This window comes from Gopherus evgoodei, chromosome 7 (assembly GCF_007399415.2).
Source record: "Gopherus evgoodei ecotype Sinaloan lineage chromosome 7, rGopEvg1_v1.p, whole genome shotgun sequence".
NCBI classification, from domain to species: domain Eukaryota; kingdom Metazoa; phylum Chordata; order Testudines; family Testudinidae; genus Gopherus; species Gopherus evgoodei.
The window spans coordinates 121,156,298-121,176,469 of NC_044328.1; the positions used below are offsets into that span (position 1 = coordinate 121,156,298).

The following is a 20,172-nucleotide window of genomic DNA, read 5'->3' on the forward strand; positions in this document are numbered from 1 at the left end:
GTTTGTCATGGCTAATTAACAATATTAGATGAAGTTTTTCTTCTTCAAAGGTCTGATTTTTTTCTCATTTATTTATGTCAGAAGTGATAAACAGAGTAGTTAAAAGCTTCTCCGGGCGCAATAGTGAGAAAAGCAACATGTTCTTTTACACCTCAAAGGTTCAAGGTTCAAATCCCAGTGGAGTACAGCAACTCTGTCTTCTTTATAGTGAGAATAATTAAAAATTTCAAAGTGCAGAAAGTAAAAGTCTTAAATATAGCATGGAACAATTCAATATACCGGAGAAAGTACTGTAACTTGATTAATGAATAAGAGAGAGCAAGTATAGAAAATGCAATAAATTAACCCAATCAGTTGCCTTAATAATTGAGACAATCCTTGCATGCGTAAACGGAGCATGGCACAGGATTATTTTTCATTCCTCTTAAGTATGATATGACCTTGCAATGCGATTTTTCCATTTATAGTCACGCTGTTCATCCTGAAGCATCACCAATGGCTTCAGACTACACACAGGTTGCTTTATTCACCACCAAAATGCGACCACTTCTGGGTTGAAACTTTTGTAGCACAATATAACACAACAACTTAGACCAAGAAATGGAGAATAAATATTTCATGTGACATGCAGGGGGAGTTTAGGTAGGAAGAATGTAATTGCCCAACGTGGAATTTGGCCACAACCCTGTGGTTAACACTGCTACTGAAATAATGACTTGGGATCTTTAATGAGAAGTGGTCAGAGCCTCCATTCAATGTCCTTTCTTGGTGCTGACTATGATCAGGCGAAGCGTTTTAAAACTGGGAGCCATTTAAATACCTTGTATACATACTTAGTTCTGAAATGACAAATATGCCTTTTTCCCCTTTCAGCCACAGCAACAGCAAGTGGCTACACAACAGTTGGCCTTTCAGCAGCAGCTCTTACAGATGCAACAACTGCAGCAACAGCATCTCCTGTCTTTGCAGCGTCAAGGTCTGCTAACAATCCAGCCTGGCCAGGCTACCCTGCCTTTGCAGCCTCTTGCTCAAGGTATGTGTGCAGTCTGGAAACCACCAACCGTAACCCTCCATCTCGGGGCTTTAGAGGAGATAACAAATACAATCTAAAATGGAATAAAAGCTCCCATAGGCTGGTAAAGTAACGGATAAGAAAGGAACTGACAGGCAGGTTGCTCATTAGAAGGTTTGTAGCTATTCTGGGAAACACAACACCGAAGTGTTGGATTGCTCTCCCTGGAAATGGGCAAACAGAGTGGCGTTTGGGTTGAGTTTGCATAAGTGTCCAGAAAGCTGAATATGAAGCTCCTAGGTCTACAAATCTAGATATGTTCAGAATAGGCTTGCTAGCAAGATTGCTGGCACTTTGGTCATGGCTAGGAATAGCTGGAGAATAGCCTTTCATATGTTATTTTGGCACTTCAGGTCCTTCCTGACGGGAAATCAGACATGGGAAACTCAGACCCAAATGTTGCCGATCGCTGGGAGTTTGATTCCCTTTTACTTCTAGATATGGGCAAAAGTGGGACTATTCGGGTTTTTTCCATACCTGTTTTACTCATCCTTGATTCAATTGCAAGTAAACACAGTGAACCAGATCCCCAGCTGGTATAAACTGGTATAGTTCCATTCTCCTCTCAAACTGAAGCAAATTAGGATTAACTCCTCTGAAGTTAGTAGCATTATTCTGGCATAAATTGAGAATCAGATCCCTTGCATCTTTCCACAGTCACAGACTTTGCAGTAAATTAGTACTCCTTCGAAGTACTTAGGTTATGAAAGATTTCATTAAATGTGTTAGTAGCTCCTTTTTATTTAGCAGTACTTTTGAGAATGGTTAAAAAATCTATAGTTTATTTCTCCTCTGCTTCATTTTCACTGTGTTACACGCCCTAAGACACTGAGACCAGCCTCAGCCCAGGCTGTTCTTACTAAGCAGGCAGACTGTTAGAAGTTGACATGGCTTGAGGAGTGGGTCTTTAAAATGCTGGTATTTCTGAAGAGTTTTCTCTTCCCTTCCCTTCTCTCATTCCCTCAAAATGTGTTAAATTTAAAGTCACCTTAACCTCTCAAGTCAGCTCAGGTTGAATGATTTAGTTTCTTCAAAGCAGTTAACAGCCTCAAGGCTCCTACCGGTTGCTAAGCCCTGTAGTGTATTTATATTTAGATACATTCACTTAAACAGAGGAAAGAAGTTCTACTCCCCATCTCCCCGTTCCCCCCAAAATACACACATTGCTGCCAGAGGACGTAGGGAGATACCTATGTGTAGTGGAATCCTCATTGGCCAGGTTGGGCCACATGTTTACTTCCTTCCCTTTTCTAACTTCAGTTTGAAGAAATTAAATTCTGCATGTGTCATTTATGCCTTGGCTGCCTAAATAATGGAGGCCTGACATTGGACTTGCCATGCACGTGAATCTCCCGCTGATTTCAGTGGAGGCTGTGTCTGTGAGGGCTGCGGGATTGGGCCTTTGATATTTACTCATCCTCTAGCGCATCTTTGTCAACGGGGTTGGGGGGGAATAGTATGGAACTAGTCCAGAAAAAAGGCACGTAGGCTATGCCATTTGTACTTGCAAAATGTTACAACGTGCATTAATTACACCTTCAGATTTATTGTTGGAAACATCGCAAGCTGTTCCTACCCACCCACTGGACTCAAGCTTCAACCTTTCTAATTTTTCCCACAGCTCCTATACTATTAAGTTTGCTCAGTAAGGTTCATTGTATAGTACATCAGTTAGGCTGTCCAAAAGAGGGCAATTGGGCAGTGACAAGACATGCTCATGTGTAATGTGAAAGAAATGAATGTGGTGATGCATGAAGTGTAATCTGTGCAGTAACACATCAGAGACACCAGTAGGTAATTCAGCAGTCATGGCATTGATTGATATGGTTAGCAGTGTAGTATAACTATTAGTTGCTACAACATTAGGAAGGAGCATATTTAAAACCGAAGGGGTGCCTAGCTGCATGCCAGAGTTCACATAAATGTAAACAAAGGTGCTTCAGAGGTCTTATTCTAGTGGGGAAACGAATTATAGTGTTGATACCATCCCTTGTGAAACTGGGACTCAGTTTAAAAAAAAAAAGTAACTTGAGAATTCAGGCAGGTTGGAATACAACACTTTTTTTTTTTTTTTGTTATCAGAGAGAGAGAGATGATGGCTTAAAACTGATGTCATTATGAGGTTTAAATCAACTTTCTGCTTGCTTGAACATGGTCACCTGGGTATGGAGGTACAAGGACAAAAAGAGGTTGAGCAACTCGGTTTGTCTTTGAGCCAGTGATACCTGGGGTTGTGAAATTGAGTTCCATGAACAGTAATCTGTCAACTGTCCCCACAACATACATTTTTTAAACCCGTGCCTGCATTTTCTTTCATAACGAAAGGGACTAGTTGTCCTGAAAAATGCAATGATGAGCCAGAGTTATGGTTTAAAATAATTTGTAAAAACTCTTTAATTTAAAAAAGAATCCCTAGTGTACCATTTTCTTTCAGAATATTTTGCCAGACTGGAACAAATACTGTAGAACACACAAAAACCCAAATAAATGTAGACATGTATTCATGACAAATTAAAGCATTTGTTACCTAGTTGCATTCTAGATGGCATATAGTAATTGTAATATTAATAAATGTTTCCAAGGAGTGAACCGCAGTTTATATGTAATTTTTGTTTTGGTTTTCAGAATTCGTTCATTGTTCAAACTACATTTTTTGTTTCAGCACTTACCTATTGTCTTATACAAAATAGCACATCCTCTAATGTTATATTTTTGTAATCTCTGCAGTGTCGTGCAGATCTTGGACACATCTATAATCTGGATTTTACATCTGCACACAGCCACAATTTTAAAATTAACCCAGTTAAGCAGTATTCTGAACTATTAGGGCTAGTTCTTCAAAATCAGGCTATAAAATTAAACTTGCAAATCTCACTTCAGGTCTGCAAATAATAGGGTGGAGGCATCTAGTTGTTTGATTGCTCTCACAGATTAGGCAGGTATAGGTCTAAATCCTGTTGTTTGCAATTACAAAGTTGCGGACATAAATAATTGTGACCACAGATGGTTGCACATGCAATTTTAGAGGCTTGATTTAAAACATGCCCCTTAATATTATAGTGAAATTATATAAGGGTAAATTACATAATTTATTATGTTAATTGCCATATTTGGTTTGATTTTTAGCATTTGTTCCATCATTTTGGAAGATACTTTTAGGGCCACTGTGTTTAAGAACCATTTAGATTGACGAGCAATAAACATATCTTTCAACTGTTAATTTGACAATTTAGTTAGCAATCATCTTTGGAGTTATTGTCGAAGTGTTAAATTTTGCTTTCTAACCAAGTGATGTCCGTGATTTGGTCACTTTAAAGTAACTGGTATCACTTGTGTGTGTATATATATGATGTAATGATTACAATTCTGTTATCTAATCCCGTCTGACCTGAAACCTGGCTCTTATTACCTACGTTGGTTGCTACTACACAGCATTTGCTGCCTTCCACTTCCAAACTGAACGTTACCCTCATACATTGAAAGGTGACTATAATTCTCATTAATGTTAATCTGAGTTATGCTTGTGTATTAAATGTAGAACAAACCTACTGACTTTGGGGGGGGGGTTATTGCTTTAACACTTAAAAGCTTTGTCTTCAAATGAATCATTAATATATCCAAAAATGATTAGGTGAATTCTAAAGATCTGCTACTACCAATTAAAAATCTACTACTTGTCTACAGATACAGATAGTGCCCCTCCATAGACTATTATTCTTTCTTTGTTTATCCCCCCCAAAATAAAAATAAGTGTTGCGAACTCATATGGTCTCATATCAATATGTTATCAGCAACAGACAAGCCTATTCACTATTGTTGCAATTGAGTAAACAGTGGCGTAAGGGTCAGCCCTATTCACAGGTAATTGTTAGTGTGCAGACAGTCCTGTCAAGCATGTTAGCTAAAAATACATCCCACACTGTCACTTTGCAAGGTGTTTGAAAATAATCGCCCAGATGCAGCAAAACAGGACATAGGCTTGTGTACTGACCTTTCTCTTTGTTTAATTTGCCTCAGAGGTTTATTTTCAGGGGACAAGTAATAATTGAATATGTCTAATAACTAAATGCTCATTTGGGACAAAATCCATCAACATATAATTGGCATTTGATATTTATGAAAGAAAAATGACTTGGCTTTCGAGAGATAGATGTGTCCTAAGACTGTCTGATCACCTAATGTATAAATTGAAGCTTCTTTTATAATATATATTAATTGCAGATACTTAAGCATTTTAGCATTTTTTTGCAGTGAACCGTTAGCAGAGACCAACTGTTTTTGTTAATGCTACTCTCAGAAAGGCGGGGAAGGTTATTGGTCTGTCGTGCAATAATTTACTCCTCTTTGATATGCAAACGATCCACGGTGAATATAAAAAAATCCTATCAGACTCATTTCACAGTTCTTAACCACTTAGATTCTCTGGAGTCTATCGCCTCATTAGACCAGTGCTCTCCAAAGCTAGCATAATTAAAATCTTTAACAGTTTAGCAAAGTAAAGATGTTTGGCTGATCACGGTGAGATGATTATCTATCCATTGTATTCTAAATGACAAAAATAAATTAAATTTAGACCTTGGCATTTTTTATTATGTGTTTCAAATGAATATAATGCATACTGCCTCTCCCTCCCAATACCGTAGGTTTGGTAGGATACGTGCCTGTTTGAGCTGCTGCTGTGTATTCAGAAAATGGCAGATTTCCTTAGGATAGCTGCAGCATTACAACACACTGAACAATGAACACTGAACCAAATACCCAGGAAGTCCTATTCTAAAGCAGACTATTTATTTATTTATTTTGAAAACTTTCAGGATTTTATATATTTTAGATGTCTTTAAAAAGATGCTATCTCTTCTGCTTATTCTATTCTCCCATACTGTTCTGAAATAGCATTGAAACGTTCTGTGATCTGAGAGGTTAGATCATGCTTTCTGAATAAAGATTACCTTCATAACATGATCAAAGTCCAGGTTGCATTGGACCATTTTACTCCCAGATGTATCTGCAAGGATGAATTTTGTCCCACTGGTGGTGTGTAAAGTTCTCTCACCTGGAATGCTAGTTGAACCTTGTAAATAAGGCTGGTGTCCATTTTGACGCTCCTACGGAACAACATTTCTTGAAGCTTATTTTATGTTTTCATTTCACTTTTGAATGGCTCATTAGCATTGATCTAAGAAATGACAGTAATAATAGTGTTACTTGTATAGAAAGTTATACAGTTTTTCAATAGACACATCCATCAATTAAGTGAAAAGTACTAGAAACCAAAATTAATGAGAAAGATAGGTGTGTTAATGAAATAATCATAGTATAATCAATTTGACTGTTAAAATTTGAAAAGCATTCCAGGAAGACAATATGAATTCATAATTTATGTCTAAAAGTGATTAATAAAAACTGTATTTAATAATAAAGCTATTTGTCATCATTTAAAACTAAAGCACAAAATTAGTCACATTGTGGTTCATGTTGTCATAACAACACAGTTGAATAATTTTATTTGAAGATCTTCCTTGGTTCTAAAAATAGATTAGAATGTTTTCAATTCTTTCTTTTTAAAAAATGCAACAAAATTTCTTCAGATGGCTGCAGAGTATAGCCTGGCCCCACTTTCTTGCAGTGATCTCACCGGCAAAACTCATTTGGAGCTCTGCCTCCAAAGGGACTTTGGGATTGGGCCCTCTGGTACAAAAATCATAGAAATACTAATTAACGGCACATATTTTCCCCCAGAAATCTTGCTTTAATAGAAACTGCATGTTGGGAGCTAATCAATTTAGCAGGAAACATGAAGTGTTACTTCTGTATTAGCCTTTAGTTTAAAAAAAAAAAACCCACAGAAAACTAACACTAGGCTTTGTTTACTGACTCTTTGATTTAATTACTGTTTTAAGAGGGCCGAATTAGCTGTTAATTGATTTAATTATCCAATTTGTTTGTTTCAGGCATGATTCCAACAGAACTGCAGCAGCTCTGGAAAGAAGTGACAACCTCTCATACAGCAGAGGAAATAGCAAGCAACAACCACAGCAGTTTGGATCTGTCCACCACATGTGTCTCCTCTTCAGCACCTTCTAAGACCTCCTTAATAATAAACCCACATGCCTCAACTAATGGACAGCTATCGGTCCACACTCCTAAAAGGGAGAGGTAAGTGCTGGTAGAATTTACATATATCTACATGTAAATCAGTATCTTTGGTTATTGTGATATTGGTGACTCTAACGGGAGATTATTTACAATGGTGGCCGACAACCTGGCCCACATTTTCTCCTTGCTTTCTCCTGCCATTGATGCAGTGAGTTTGCAGAAGATTTATGAGGGGGCAGAATTTGGCCCTTTTGTTTAGGTCTGTGTGGCTTGCTAATTGGATGAATGCTACACCAATGCATGCATGATTAGTTTATTAAAACTGTTTTGAATATGATCTGTGATGTGAAGATTATAATTGCTTAAACATTTTCAACATGGCATTAGTGTTACCGTTGATGTGCCCTAGGGATTTAAATCATGGGTGAGGAAGAATTAGTTGGTCAGTATCACCCATTTTATCATACATCACCCACTTTGTTACCATATTGTAGTTCCTTGTCTTACATTATGTTATATGGTTGCAGATCTTCTGTACTCACTGACTCCCACAAAACAAAACAGACTTGAATTTTCCAGGTTGATAAGAAGTGCAATATTTCTTTTAAAGTACCTGTACATTCAGATTACTGGCACAGGGTTGGTTTTTAAAAGTTTGAATTAATTTGTACTTGCCTGGGTGGTAGTTTGAAAGTGGTGGCTTAATTCAGGGATTGTCTGTTGAAGATGCTTCTTAAGTATGGTTCCACTTGAGGTGAAGGCTATTTCATTGCAGTTCTTTTCCGCCTGACATTTCTGCATCACTTCCATAAGGTACTTATAATGTATTTTTAACTATTGATTACAGTGAAATATATGCTCCTAAGTCAAGGAGAGTTCTTGTTCTTGTTTTTGTTTGGAAAGCTACTGTAAGAGTTCAGGCTTAAGGTTTAGTCTGAACCCTGTGTGTGCGCGTACACACACGTGTCAAACCAAGATTCTTATTCTGTGAAACAGAGTTTATCTGTGCTTGCAAAACGATACCAGATACTTACTAGCCAGAGACTGATATGAAAGATATGTCCCCCCTCGTGAGGTCCTACAGCATGCTCTGATGAGAAGTGCAGTTCCTATCTCTAGTGACATGATGGAAAGGTGTGTTTGGAATTCCAACCAGGGAGCCTGCTCTTTCATATCAACTCCCACCTCCTTTTAGCTGCTGGAAGGAGATCCTTCCCTCCAGAGCCCCTACTGTAGTCTTCATCCCTCTACCAGCCTGCCAACTGTTGACCCCTGCTACTCCATTCTTCCTCCATGGAGCCTCTGGTTTTCTACATAGCTTTCCCAAGCAGCACAGTGAAATTTGACACGATCCCTTTCCCTTCCTCTTTTGTCCACAGAGATTCTGAGTAGTAACATTGAGACTGACCAAAGTCTTACTCTTCTCTTTGCTGCTAATTGGAAACAGCAGCAGAGGCTCTGGAACTGGGTCTGCAGACTAAGGAAGACAGTACTGTGTACATTAGTTGACATTTCAGAAGATTCTCTTCGCTAGCCTAGAAATGTAATGTTTAGTTTTTGCTGAAAGCTAGATTCCACAGAAATGGATAGATTTGTTCTTCCTTCACCCTTTTACTCATGGGGAAGTAGATGAGTGATTTTTTTCAAGCCTGGGAGTTATTCCAGTGATCGAAAGCATGTTGATAAGAAAACTACATGAACACATCGCGTATCTTTCTAACATTAAGAAAATCAAGCTGTTACGTATAGGTATAATATATAGAACACACCCTTGAGAAAATTACTGTTGAGAGATTGTTATATACAGTAGGAATAATTTTGTAACTTACATAGGAAGGGCTCTGATGTTCATACGAGTGTACATTCATATATAGAAATGAAACCAGTGTATTGGTTATAACACACACCATCCAGGATATAGTTTCCACGAAGGAATAGATGGGATACTAAACTAACTTGATAGGGTTTCATTAAATGATTAGATTGTATCTTTACTTCTTGGACAGCTGAATAAGGAAAAGTTTTTATGATTTTTCTGGTCATATTTGTACTCGGAGATATTTTTAAAAAATGCAAGTTTTTTCAAACAATTAAAGACCACACAATGGAATGGGGTCTGCTCTCAGTGGGAAACAATAGGTCCCTCCCTAAGTTAAGTTTGGAACACAGTGGAGATAGAATCACAGGACTGGAAGGGACCTCGAGAGGTCATCTAATCCAGTCCCCTGCACTCATGGCAGGACTAAGTATTATCTAGACCAGGGGCAGGCAAACTTTCTGGCCTGAGGGCTGCATCAGGTTTCCAAAATTGTATGTAGGGCCGGTTAGAGGAGGCCATGCCTCCCCAAACAGCCAGGCGTGGCCTAGCCCCGCCCCCATCCAACCCCCTCCTGCTTCTTGTTCCCTGACACTGCCCCACCCCACCCCTGGACTCCTGCCCCATCCGATTCAGCCCATTTCCCCCGCTCCCTATCCCCTGACTGCCCCCTGCTGCTCCATCCAACCCCCCCTCCTTGCTGACTGCCACCTAGGGGTTCCTGCCCCCATTCAACCCCCCTGTTCCCTGCCTTCTGAGCACCCCGACTCCTATCCACATACACACCTTGATCACCACCCCAAACTCCTCTGCCCTCTGTCCAAACCCCCCCCCCCCGTTCCCTGTCCCCTTACCATGCTTCTTGGAGCACCGGTGGCTGGCAGCTCTACAGCCATGCCGCCCAGAGCACCAGGACAGGCAGGTGCGCCACCTGGCTGAAGCCAGCCACGCCACCACGCAGCACAGAGCACCGGGTCAGGTCGCGTCTCTGCAGCTACATTTCCCGGCAGGAGCTTGCTGCCTAGAGCATTGCTCCAGTGGCGCAATGAGCTGAACCTGTGGGGGAGGGGGGACAGCAGAGGGGAGCTGGGGAGCGAGCCTCCTGGGCCAGGAGCTCAGTGGCTGGGCAGGAGGGTCCCATGGTATGGATGTGGCCCGCAGGCCATAGTTTGCCCACCTCTGATCTAGACCCTTCCCGGCAGGTGTTTGTCTAACCTACTTTTAAAAATCTCCAATGATGGAGATTCCACAACCTCCCTAGGTAATTTATTTATTCCATCTATGGGATTTATGATGTAATGGATGTATGAATCCATTTTGAAATAGGAACTTGCTTTCCATATTACTGTAAAGCAGAGCTGAAAATATTTTGTCTATACACTATATTATAAATGTTGGTCTGAAGGCAATTACTTTTCAAACAAGGTGATACGTATGTTTTGTTAGTGAATTCCACACAATTAATTAGAAAGTTATTAATATAACTGAAGGTTTTGGCATGTAATAGGTTGGCAAGAGACTTTAGAAAAAACCTCAGTTGAATTTATAATACACAGGATATTAGTTTATTACAATACTTAGCTGTTTATGCATTAAGTTCCCCACATTATCAAAATATAAAAATACAAACACAGCTGGGAATTAAAATAAGAGGGCTCTGGACTTTGCTTTGCCTTTTTCTGTTTGAGGTACTGAAGGTTTATGCCATCCATTTGCTGCAGTGATTGAATTCCATCTTTATCCATAAGGAGAGCAGGAGACTATACACAGAAGAATGCCTGCTGATGCACTTAAGGTTTTTGTAGCAGTCTCATCAGGCATTGTGGTGCCTGCCTAGATTTCACATGACACACAAAACTCTTCTTGTTTAGATATTTCACTCACTTCCTCTTCGAAAGAGTATTTGTATGCCATCCCTGTAGTCAGGGTGGTAAATGAATAATATGAAAAAAGTACCCTCTGATGGGTTGAGATGTATATTTAAAAGCAAACCGAGGGAAGAAACCTACAAAATAATAGCAGAGAGAACATAGACTTCATATTTTGTTCTCATCTAATACCAGATTGAAAAATGAAGCTTGGGAAGTAAGTATATGGACCTGATCCTACACTCGGTGTTCGGTCAAAACCCATCAAGGCAGATTTTACTTAAATAGGAGGGGATGTCAGGATATGGGCAGGTGTGTCAGGAAATGTATGAATGGCAGTTCTGAACATCAATCTAGACCTAACACTTCTCGCTAGTAGGCTACAAGCGGTACATAAACTTCTTGGCAGCACAGAAAGTTCCTTTCTTAGCAGCAGAGTATCCTATGGATAGTTTCAGGTAGTTGCTTTTCTGCCCGAAGAATGGTCTTTTGGAGGGTACAGCAGATTGCGTCTTGGCCTCCTTTCTGTTCTGTGTGGCATTCTGAGGAGGGTTAGTGAGAAAATGGATTCCAGCGGCTCCAGCAACTGTTGAGACACTGCAGTGATGGGCACTAGAACAAAATCCTAAAATTGACAGATGACTCTCAGCTCTGTGGGCCAGATCCTGGCACCATGCTACAACATATTTGCACTGCTGCAATGGCTCAAAAGAGCAGCACAGCTGCACTCATTGGGCAAGCGAAGATTCCTCCAGCATGGGAGACTCCCCTGCACAGAGGGCATGGGCCTAGAGGAGGAAACAAGGCAAGCACCTACACCCCCACCCCCTTTATCCCGCTATCCCTCTTGGGCCTGTATTGAGCACTGCTTGGCTGGACTCAAGGATTGGAGCCTGTCTCTTTTATTCCATCTGACCCAGCTCGTTCATCAGAACAGCCAGTTGGGTGAATTGGATTGGGGCTGAGAGGAGGGTGAACAAGCTGTGGCTTAGTCCGAGTAAGATGGAGCTCATTTTAGCAGAATGGGGAAAGCCACAGGAAGAGATGGCAGAGACGAAATCAGCATCCTGACTGGAGGAATGTAAGCACCACTCATTATGCAGATCTGCTGGTTGGGCTGGCTGGATCCCCGGGGTTTAAGTTGCCACTAAAGCCAAATGCCCTTTTTTTTCCCCCTGTATCGGTAGGAACTGGCAAGCAGGTCAAATTTTCATCTCGCGTGCGGGCAGAGCACCAGTTATTTGTGTGTGTGCTATCTCCAGACAAAGTTGTTGTAACACCCACTGCAATGGGACTGGACTTCAAGACCATATGGAAGCTGGACTTCATGCAGAACACGACTGCCCACTTACTGAGCACTGTTTCACATGGGGAACACAAGTACTCCATAGTCTGTCGCTTTGTATTGAACCAGAGAGTCCTGCGTGGTTTGGGCCACCCAGCTGGCATCCTCCTCATGCTCTGTGAGAGATCTGTGCATGGATTATCAGGAGAGATACACCTGTTTAAAAGAAATGAGGCTGGTGATGGGGCATCTTCAGCAAAAGATCAGTGGAACTTGCTGTCAGCCTCGATCTGACCCATTCCGGAGTTACTGATTTAGATTTAAATAATAAAAAACACTGGAAATGCTCCAAATACCCTAACCATTAATCATTTACAGCCACACGCTAATGATCACCCAGCAGCAATAAATAATCACATGCGGGTAGGAGTAACATTAGCTTGTTGTAGGGTATGCATAAAGCCTTTCCTCCCCTGCCTTTGGGCTTTTGGACAGGGAGTGAGCTTTAGGGATGCAAGTTGATTATGTGGGAGATAATTGTTGTTGTCCCCATCCTCCTCCTCCCTGGCACATGTTACCGGGCACTTTGTTCTGGATTTTGTGGAGTTATTGAGCCGGTGGACTTGCTTCTGTTGTTGCTGACCATGCTGTAAAGCAGAGTAACTCCACTGATGTCAGTGGAGATAGAGGCGCCCATGTAAAACCATTTGGAGATCAGTGTCAAGCCCTGCATGTTCTGGACAAAGGGATTTGAGCAATGGATAAGTACTTTAAAAGAATGGAAGAATTTTTTTATTTTTTTTTAAACCATACTCAGATGTCACCAAGCCCTAGTCCTGCAGCTGAATACGCATAGGCTTAAGGGTCTGCCTGCATATATCAGATTGGTGGATCTGAGCTCAGATTTGCGATGGTGGTGGCAGCAGTGGCAACTGTAGATTATCAGGGGAGACCGTCACCAGAACCGGATCACAGTTCTCCTCTACCACTAGACAAATAGCAAAGACAGACACCCATGGGAAGATTCTGATATGTATGCACAGCTTCAGGCGACCCAAGTGGGAACCAAATGCATTTTGGAGCATGGATATTCTCAATTTGTAAAATAGGTCAAGAAAAGAGAGCGATTGGCTGAGAGGGTTGGTTTTGTTTTTTGAATGCCCTGTGCATATTACTTTGACAGGAACCCTTTTTAAATTAAATGATATAATTCCAGCTAGAAATAATGGGTTAATGCTTTCATTCTCTTTGTCTTTAAATGTATATTACATCTATGCTTTTGTCCCACATCGAGCCCACTTCTGTAAGTAGCAGCAACAGCAGCAGCTCTGGGGTTTGGTGCGCAGCAATCTGTTAAGGAGATAAATAATCTGCTTTGGCATGACACTCCTACTCTCCTCTTTAATTTGTCTTACACAAGGAAAATTATAATTAAATCATTCAGGGTAAACCCTTGAGTGTTGAGAAGGAAAAAACACACTTTGGTAAAGATTGCCAATAGAGACCAACTTCCCTGTTGTGGCATGCAGAGACATTTATCAATATTCAGCACTATTAAAGGGAGAACATTTCGTGTGATTTGTGAGGCGGATGCCAAAGCTCAAATCAAGGCTTGTTAAAATCCTTTCCCCATGCAATCATGGGTATTCAGCATCATTAGAATTCAGCACTGCCTGTGTGTTTCATGCTTTGATTTTACTCAGACAAGTTAATAATGTGCTGATTTTATATATATATTATATATATATATATATATATATATATATATATATATATATATATATATATATATATATATATATAAATTCACTCAATGCAATAAACATACCTCAGTCATCAGTACCCTAAGGGAAATATTTAGTTATAGATACTTCTATTCACAAAGAATAAGAAAAAGTGAGACCATCAGCTAGCATGCAAACCTCTCATCATCTTATCAGCATTTGGGTTTCTGCAATATCAAGCACTCTTTTCACAGTACGTAAATAAATAAATAAAGCCGGTTAAGAACGTCTGCTATATGTAGAAGCATCAAGGGCAATACCTTGTCTTTTTCATATTGTTCCACTACATCTTCATTTTGGGGAAACTCACACATTTCGTTAACACGGCAGCAAAAATGTATTTGCTAAAGTGTTTTAGGTATCTGACTCCTTTCTTTAAAGGTCGTCGGGCTTTGTCATAGCTGTAATATAAACATGTTTAAAATATTTGTACATAAGTATTTTAAGTCAAAGTATATCTAAATGCATGACTCATTTAAAATGATCTGAAATTGTCCAGAAGCTTACAAAGATTATGATCCTGATCTCCTTTGTAAAATACTTTGAAATAAACGTAGAAGAGCTGGATGGTACTATTATTATGTAATGTAACACATGAAGTCCCCAAGTATTCTCAGGTGTCTGTACACTGATCCAGTCCCCCTACATAAGCTAGAGCGATCACCAGGCTGCTGTAACTTATGCAATTGTCAGCACTCCCAAGAGGCTGATATGGTAGCTGGAATTTTCGGGGGTGTAGAGTAGCACTGGTCCCGCATGCTACACCAATTCTGTCTCTCATAGACTTTAAGTTTAGAAGGGACCATTGTGATCATCTAGTCTGACCTGCTGCACATTGCAGGCCACAGAACCTCACCCACTCCTGAAACAGACCCCCTAACCTCAGACTGAGTTACTGAAGTCCTCAAATCATGGTTTAAAGACTTCAAGTTACAGAAAATTCACCATTTACACTGGTTTAAACCTGCCAGTGACTGGTGCCCCAAGCTGCCGAGGAAGACGAAAAAAACCCAGGGTCTCTGCCAATCTGACCCAGGGGAAAATTTCTTCCCGACCCCGAGTATGGTGATCAGTTAGACCCTGAGCATGTGGACAAGACTCACCAGCCACACACCTGGGAAAGAATTCTCTGTGGTAACTCAGAGCTCTCCCCATCTAGTATCCCATCTCCAGCAGTTGGGGTTTTTTGCTACTGGCAGTCACCAGTGGGCCACCTGCCTTGTAGGCAATCTCATTATACCATCCCCTGTCACCAGAAGATCCTCCTATGCTGGGGTCAGTCCTTCTTTAGATGGATCTGTAGACTTTAGGGCTGTTTTGTGCCAGCAGAGTAGCAAAAAAAGCAGCTTTGCCACAGGAGAGAATCGGGGGCAATATGATTTTTGTTACCATATTTTGGAGAGTCTCAATTCTAAGTCTGGAGCTCTTTGTTGATTACAACAACAAGATGATGACTGGTGGATGTGTTCGTGTACATATATATGTCATAATTCATTAAAATGGAAGTTCTATTCGTTTGAGGGTTGCAATTATATATGTGAATTATGATATAGTATTACTAGACACAGGAAAAGACCATTTGTCCAGTAAACCTTTCTAAAGCCTCCATGAATTCCCTCACTCATTTTTACCGTCTTTATGTCCTTTTCTATCATAACTGAATCCCTTCCCTCCACATGAGTAGGCAGTTAACTCATCGAATAAATAAATGGAATAAATAAGTAGATGATTTATGTGATTCTTATCTTGCACGCATTGCGGAAGGAATTAGTCTTGAGGAAGGATCTAAAGGAGGAGAGGGTAGTGGTGTGGAAGACCATTGATCTGCTTCTTAATCTTAATATATAGTGTTTGTTTTAACCTTACATGCCAACTAGAGTTGCCAACCCTCCAGGATTGGCCTGGAGTCTCCAGGAATCGAGGCTTGTCATGTGATGAAATCTCCAGGAATACATCCAACCAAAATTGGCAACCCTAATGCCAATCAATCTGAGTGAATAGTGGTTCAGCTTGATTATAGACTATGGAATGTGGCCCATAATTAATAGTCTGGATGAAGTAATACAGCCTGTTGTCTCTATATACTCCCAGGGTCTTATTATCCATTGCTTGCTTCTTGTGTAGTCATTGGCACTCATTCTGCGCTGGTGCCAGTGATGCAGGGCAAGGAGGAATCTCCTCCTCCACATCTGCTTTCTTCTGTGCAGTTGGTTTTTGAAACCTTCGCCAGTATGCACTCCTTATACCTCTATCATTGGCATACATCTATTAGGCTACAACTGATTTATTTCCTCGTTCGACCCCTTCCCGCCTTTCCTCTGAACAGGTATTTATAAAATTAGAGTTTCAGTTGTATTTCACCTTATATTCTGCCTTAAATGAAGGCTGCGCCATGTTCTGTAGGCCAGCTGTTACGACCTTTTTCTGTGTTCTGCACAACAGAAATGCATGGGATCCCCTCCATTGCATGTGGATCCACGTTATGGAGAACCTACCGTAACGGGATTGGAGGGGAAAGCGATGTCCTCTTGCCCATCGTGGCCACATCTCTTCCAATTGCAGCTTTGCCTGGCCAACGTCGGCCAGGAGGGGAGGAGTTAGGGAACATGTACAGTAGATAAGTTTCCCTCTTAAAGGTAGAGAACAATGCAGTGAGCATTGTAAATCATTACAGCCCTGATCAGCAATAACCTTGTGTCTTTAACATACTGCAGAAGGGGGTTTTGGTGCCACATAGGGAAGGGCAGCTAAAGTCATCAAAAAGTTGCCTGCCTGTGCCACATACTAACCCTCCTCCTAAGAATGGGGGTGAGTGAGGATCATGCAGACATCAGCAAACCCTTCATTTGGCTTCATATATGTATGAGGTTGCCATGGACATTACCATATTACCCATGGAGCTCCGCTTGCTCTAAAAATCAATGCCAGTCCCTCTCCTTTTCCAAAATACAGGTGGTACTGAGCGGATAATGTTGGCTGGAAGCTCACAAGAGGTGGTGGATATTGTTCCTCTCCCTCACTTTTACATAGACTCAGAAGATTAGGGTTGGAAGAGACCTCAGGAGGTCATCTAGTCCCCCTGCTCAAAGCAGGACCCACTCCAACCATCCCCATGGGCAGGGAGCATCTAGACTTTGGTTTGTGCTGCGTGGTTGTGCCATTTAGGGCCTGATTCGGCCAGCCTTACTCACCGTGAGAAGAGCCTTACTCCAGGATTTCAATGGAACTATTCAAAGAGTAGGTGAGCACAGCTCAAGGCGAGTAAGTGTATCAGAATCTGGCCCTTATTCCTGGTACATAAGTGTGTGCAGTCCATTGACATTAATGCAGTTGCACTCAGTTACTCCAGAGCTGAATTTGATCCAAAGTCTCTGTTTTGACCCCAGGCATATAGTTGTTCTTTTAAAGCCTATATGAAACTTCCACTTAAATGGTCAAAAAACTGCATCTAGCTGCCTCATTTCCTCATGGTATCTAGCACTAGCAAGATGGCTTAACTTTGTAGAGAAGAGCTGCACCTGGTGTAAATTGTCACAGCCCCATTGATGCCAGTGGAGCTATGACGCTTTATGAAAGCTGAGGATCAGTTTCCTGTTTTCGTTCCATTTATTTGTCTTACTTATAGATAGATATTATAGCTCAAAATTTGTCAGCACCGCATGCAATTGGTATTCTCATTACAGCTAGAGAAAATACCATTAATTGCTGTTTGTTTTCCTGTTCAGTTTTCTGCCCAACCTGCTTTTTAAAAATTCCCTCTTCCATGACCCAAGTCCATGCTAATTTTCATTACCAGTGGGTTTCTTTAATCAGACTGTAACATCAACTACGTTGACTCTGTGCACCATCTACCGTGATAGTCGTTTCTTTGAGGAATGCTTGCAGATTAGTTACGCAGGACCATTTCCTCATCCACCCATGTCTTAGATCTTTAATCAAATTATACTTTTCAGGGTATTCTCACAAAATCCCACAAAACAATTCCTAGGATTTCCCTCCACAAGTGTAATTGCTTACTTTATCATGTGGCCCTTTTATGAATAATGGTGTTATGTTTGCCACTTTACAGTCCCCAGGAACCTGACCTGACCTCAGAAAACTTCTTAACTCGAATGCTTCATTTGTTTCTGGTCACTTGTAATAAGGATCAGTTATACTAGTTTAGTGTTGGGAGTTGTATATCAAAAAAAAAAAAAGAACCCAAAACATTTTTAATAGATTGGGTGAGCCTTGGCGCAGACACACAGCAGAACTTTTCCAAATTTTAGCATATGTATTGTTTTATACCTCCATCTGGCCAACAGATCATTGTTTGATATCTGAGTACTTTACATATCTCCTCCCTTTTCTTGCAGCTCTGATAATTACATGTCTGTTTAATGCAGCTTAATGGTTTTTTTACATACCAAATAAATAGATGATGGTTTTCTGCTAATTGTGTACATATGTGCACTTCATTTAATTCTGGCAGTTAGAATTTTAGTAAAACATCCCTGTCGCAACACTTAGTGTCCAGCTAATGTCTTCTCTTTCAATTAAAGGTGTTAATATATTGGTCTTTAAAAAAGATAAAAAAGGTCAACTTTTTTTAAATTTACATTAAAATATGGGATTCATGTTTTCTTTTTTTCTCTTGTGTGCAAGAGAATCATTTCTCAGTATATGCACCAGAGATGCTAACTATTGGAAAGAACTGGACAGGGAGATGAAGAAGAGCTGTATTATTTTCAGTCACACAGAAAACAATCTGGGAAGGAAAAAGAAACACCCTTGAAAATGTCTTAAAAATGAGGAGTAAGTTAGATGTTTTTCATATGTCTATTTACTCTGCTGTTCAATAAAACTGCAGCATTGAGTATGACAGCTGTTATATCACATAATATGTCTTACCACTAAGATACTGAGTGTCATTTAAAGTAACACACCATCTTTAAGCTGTGTACAGTTCATCCATCTCACCATGTTTTAATGGAAAAATCAGTTTTTCAATAAAATGACATCATTTTCCCTGGGTTATAATGCTCATTTTACAACTATTTTTGTTTAATTCCATTTATTTTACTTTACTTGGCATCCTTTATTTCTTAAGGATCGAAGAAGAAGGAATTTATTCTCATTCAGGATTGAGATGAAATGGTACAGAGGCAAAGATCTCTTCCTACTTCCCTCACAACCCCAAAAATCTTGTGCTAATCTTGAGTGCTTTAGTTTTAATTATTATTATTATACCTTAAGGCAAATAGGGTTATATTTGGTAGTGAATATAACAAAGTAGTGAAGAGACATACACTGAAATCCTGTAATTTGTTAATGGGGTTTATGCCTGTATATTGTTGGGGAAACCAACCTACCATATGCTACTTGGTTTTCACATGTAAGCAACTGCTCTTTTGTGTAATGCAAATGAATATTTTTCATATGGCCCGTGACTCTAAGGTGTGTGTGCATTTTTGTTTTATTTTCTTCTTCTATGTAATCAGTAGAGGCATATGTATATTATGAAGTATATTCTGCTCATTAAAACAATGGTGTAAGCACACAAAGGGAAATTCTTAGTACGTGTTGCAGCTTGTCATTTCAGGCTGTGTGAATAAAGAAGATAACTATTCCTTTGGGAAACTATTTCAGGAATTGAGCAACGGATATGCTCGCCAGAGAATTCTTTTAACTGTAATTTTCCTTTTTGTGTGTACTCAAAAATAACATCCTGATGGGTCCTTAAATGCCATTTCATATACAGAGCGCAATTTCCACAGCACAGGTGGTGCTAATATAGGACAGTCCCCTAGGCACTTGTCACCAAGAGTTGTACAGCTTGTTCAGTGTCTGCATCCATATGGCAATCTGTCCCATTCATAGAAAGACATTGTAGCTGTGCCTGTGGGTGCTGTGGTCAATGTAGTGTGAAAAGTAGGTTTTAACTCTCAGCAACCTATGTTCTGCTGTTTGTTTTATTGTAGAATCCAAGTTATAACGTTAATAAAAAAAAAAAATTCAGCTCAGAGCAAATTCCAGAACAATCTTGCTTGTTTCATTTTTGGTTACTCTTAGTAGCACATGGTTAACTCTGCAGGTGCAGAGTTCTGTTTGCAGCATACCAGTGCGGAGTTTACAGGAAATCATTCTTAGAAGAAACATTTTCTTAGTTGTTTAGACTGTGAGTTAACTCAGAACTTGCACAAACGTGGTCCTTTTCTTCCCTTTTTTTCTGTTGTGTTGTGCTGCTGTTTTTCTTCCACATGCTCTGCTTG

At 40.2% G+C, this 20,172-nt stretch overlaps 1 protein-coding gene across 19 annotated transcripts in view; it reads left to right on the top strand.

The window, feature by feature from the left end:
* Positions 1 to 20,172, top strand: part of FOXP1 (forkhead box P1) — a 507,886-nt gene that overhangs the window by 420,673 nt on the left and 67,041 nt on the right. For 15 of the 19 annotated variants that reach the window (XM_030568517.1, XM_030568515.1, XM_030568514.1 and 12 more), the window contains 3 exons: positions 874 to 1,033; positions 4,505 to 4,555; positions 7,024 to 7,228. In XM_030568517.1, the coding sequence (XP_030424377.1) occupies positions 874 to 1,033; positions 4,505 to 4,555; positions 7,024 to 7,228 (416 nt within the window). The remainder of the gene's footprint in view (positions 1 to 873; positions 1,034 to 4,504; positions 4,556 to 7,023; positions 7,229 to 20,172) is intronic. The other 4 variants (XM_030568529.1, XM_030568530.1, XM_030568532.1 and 1 more) reach the window with 1 other exon arrangement.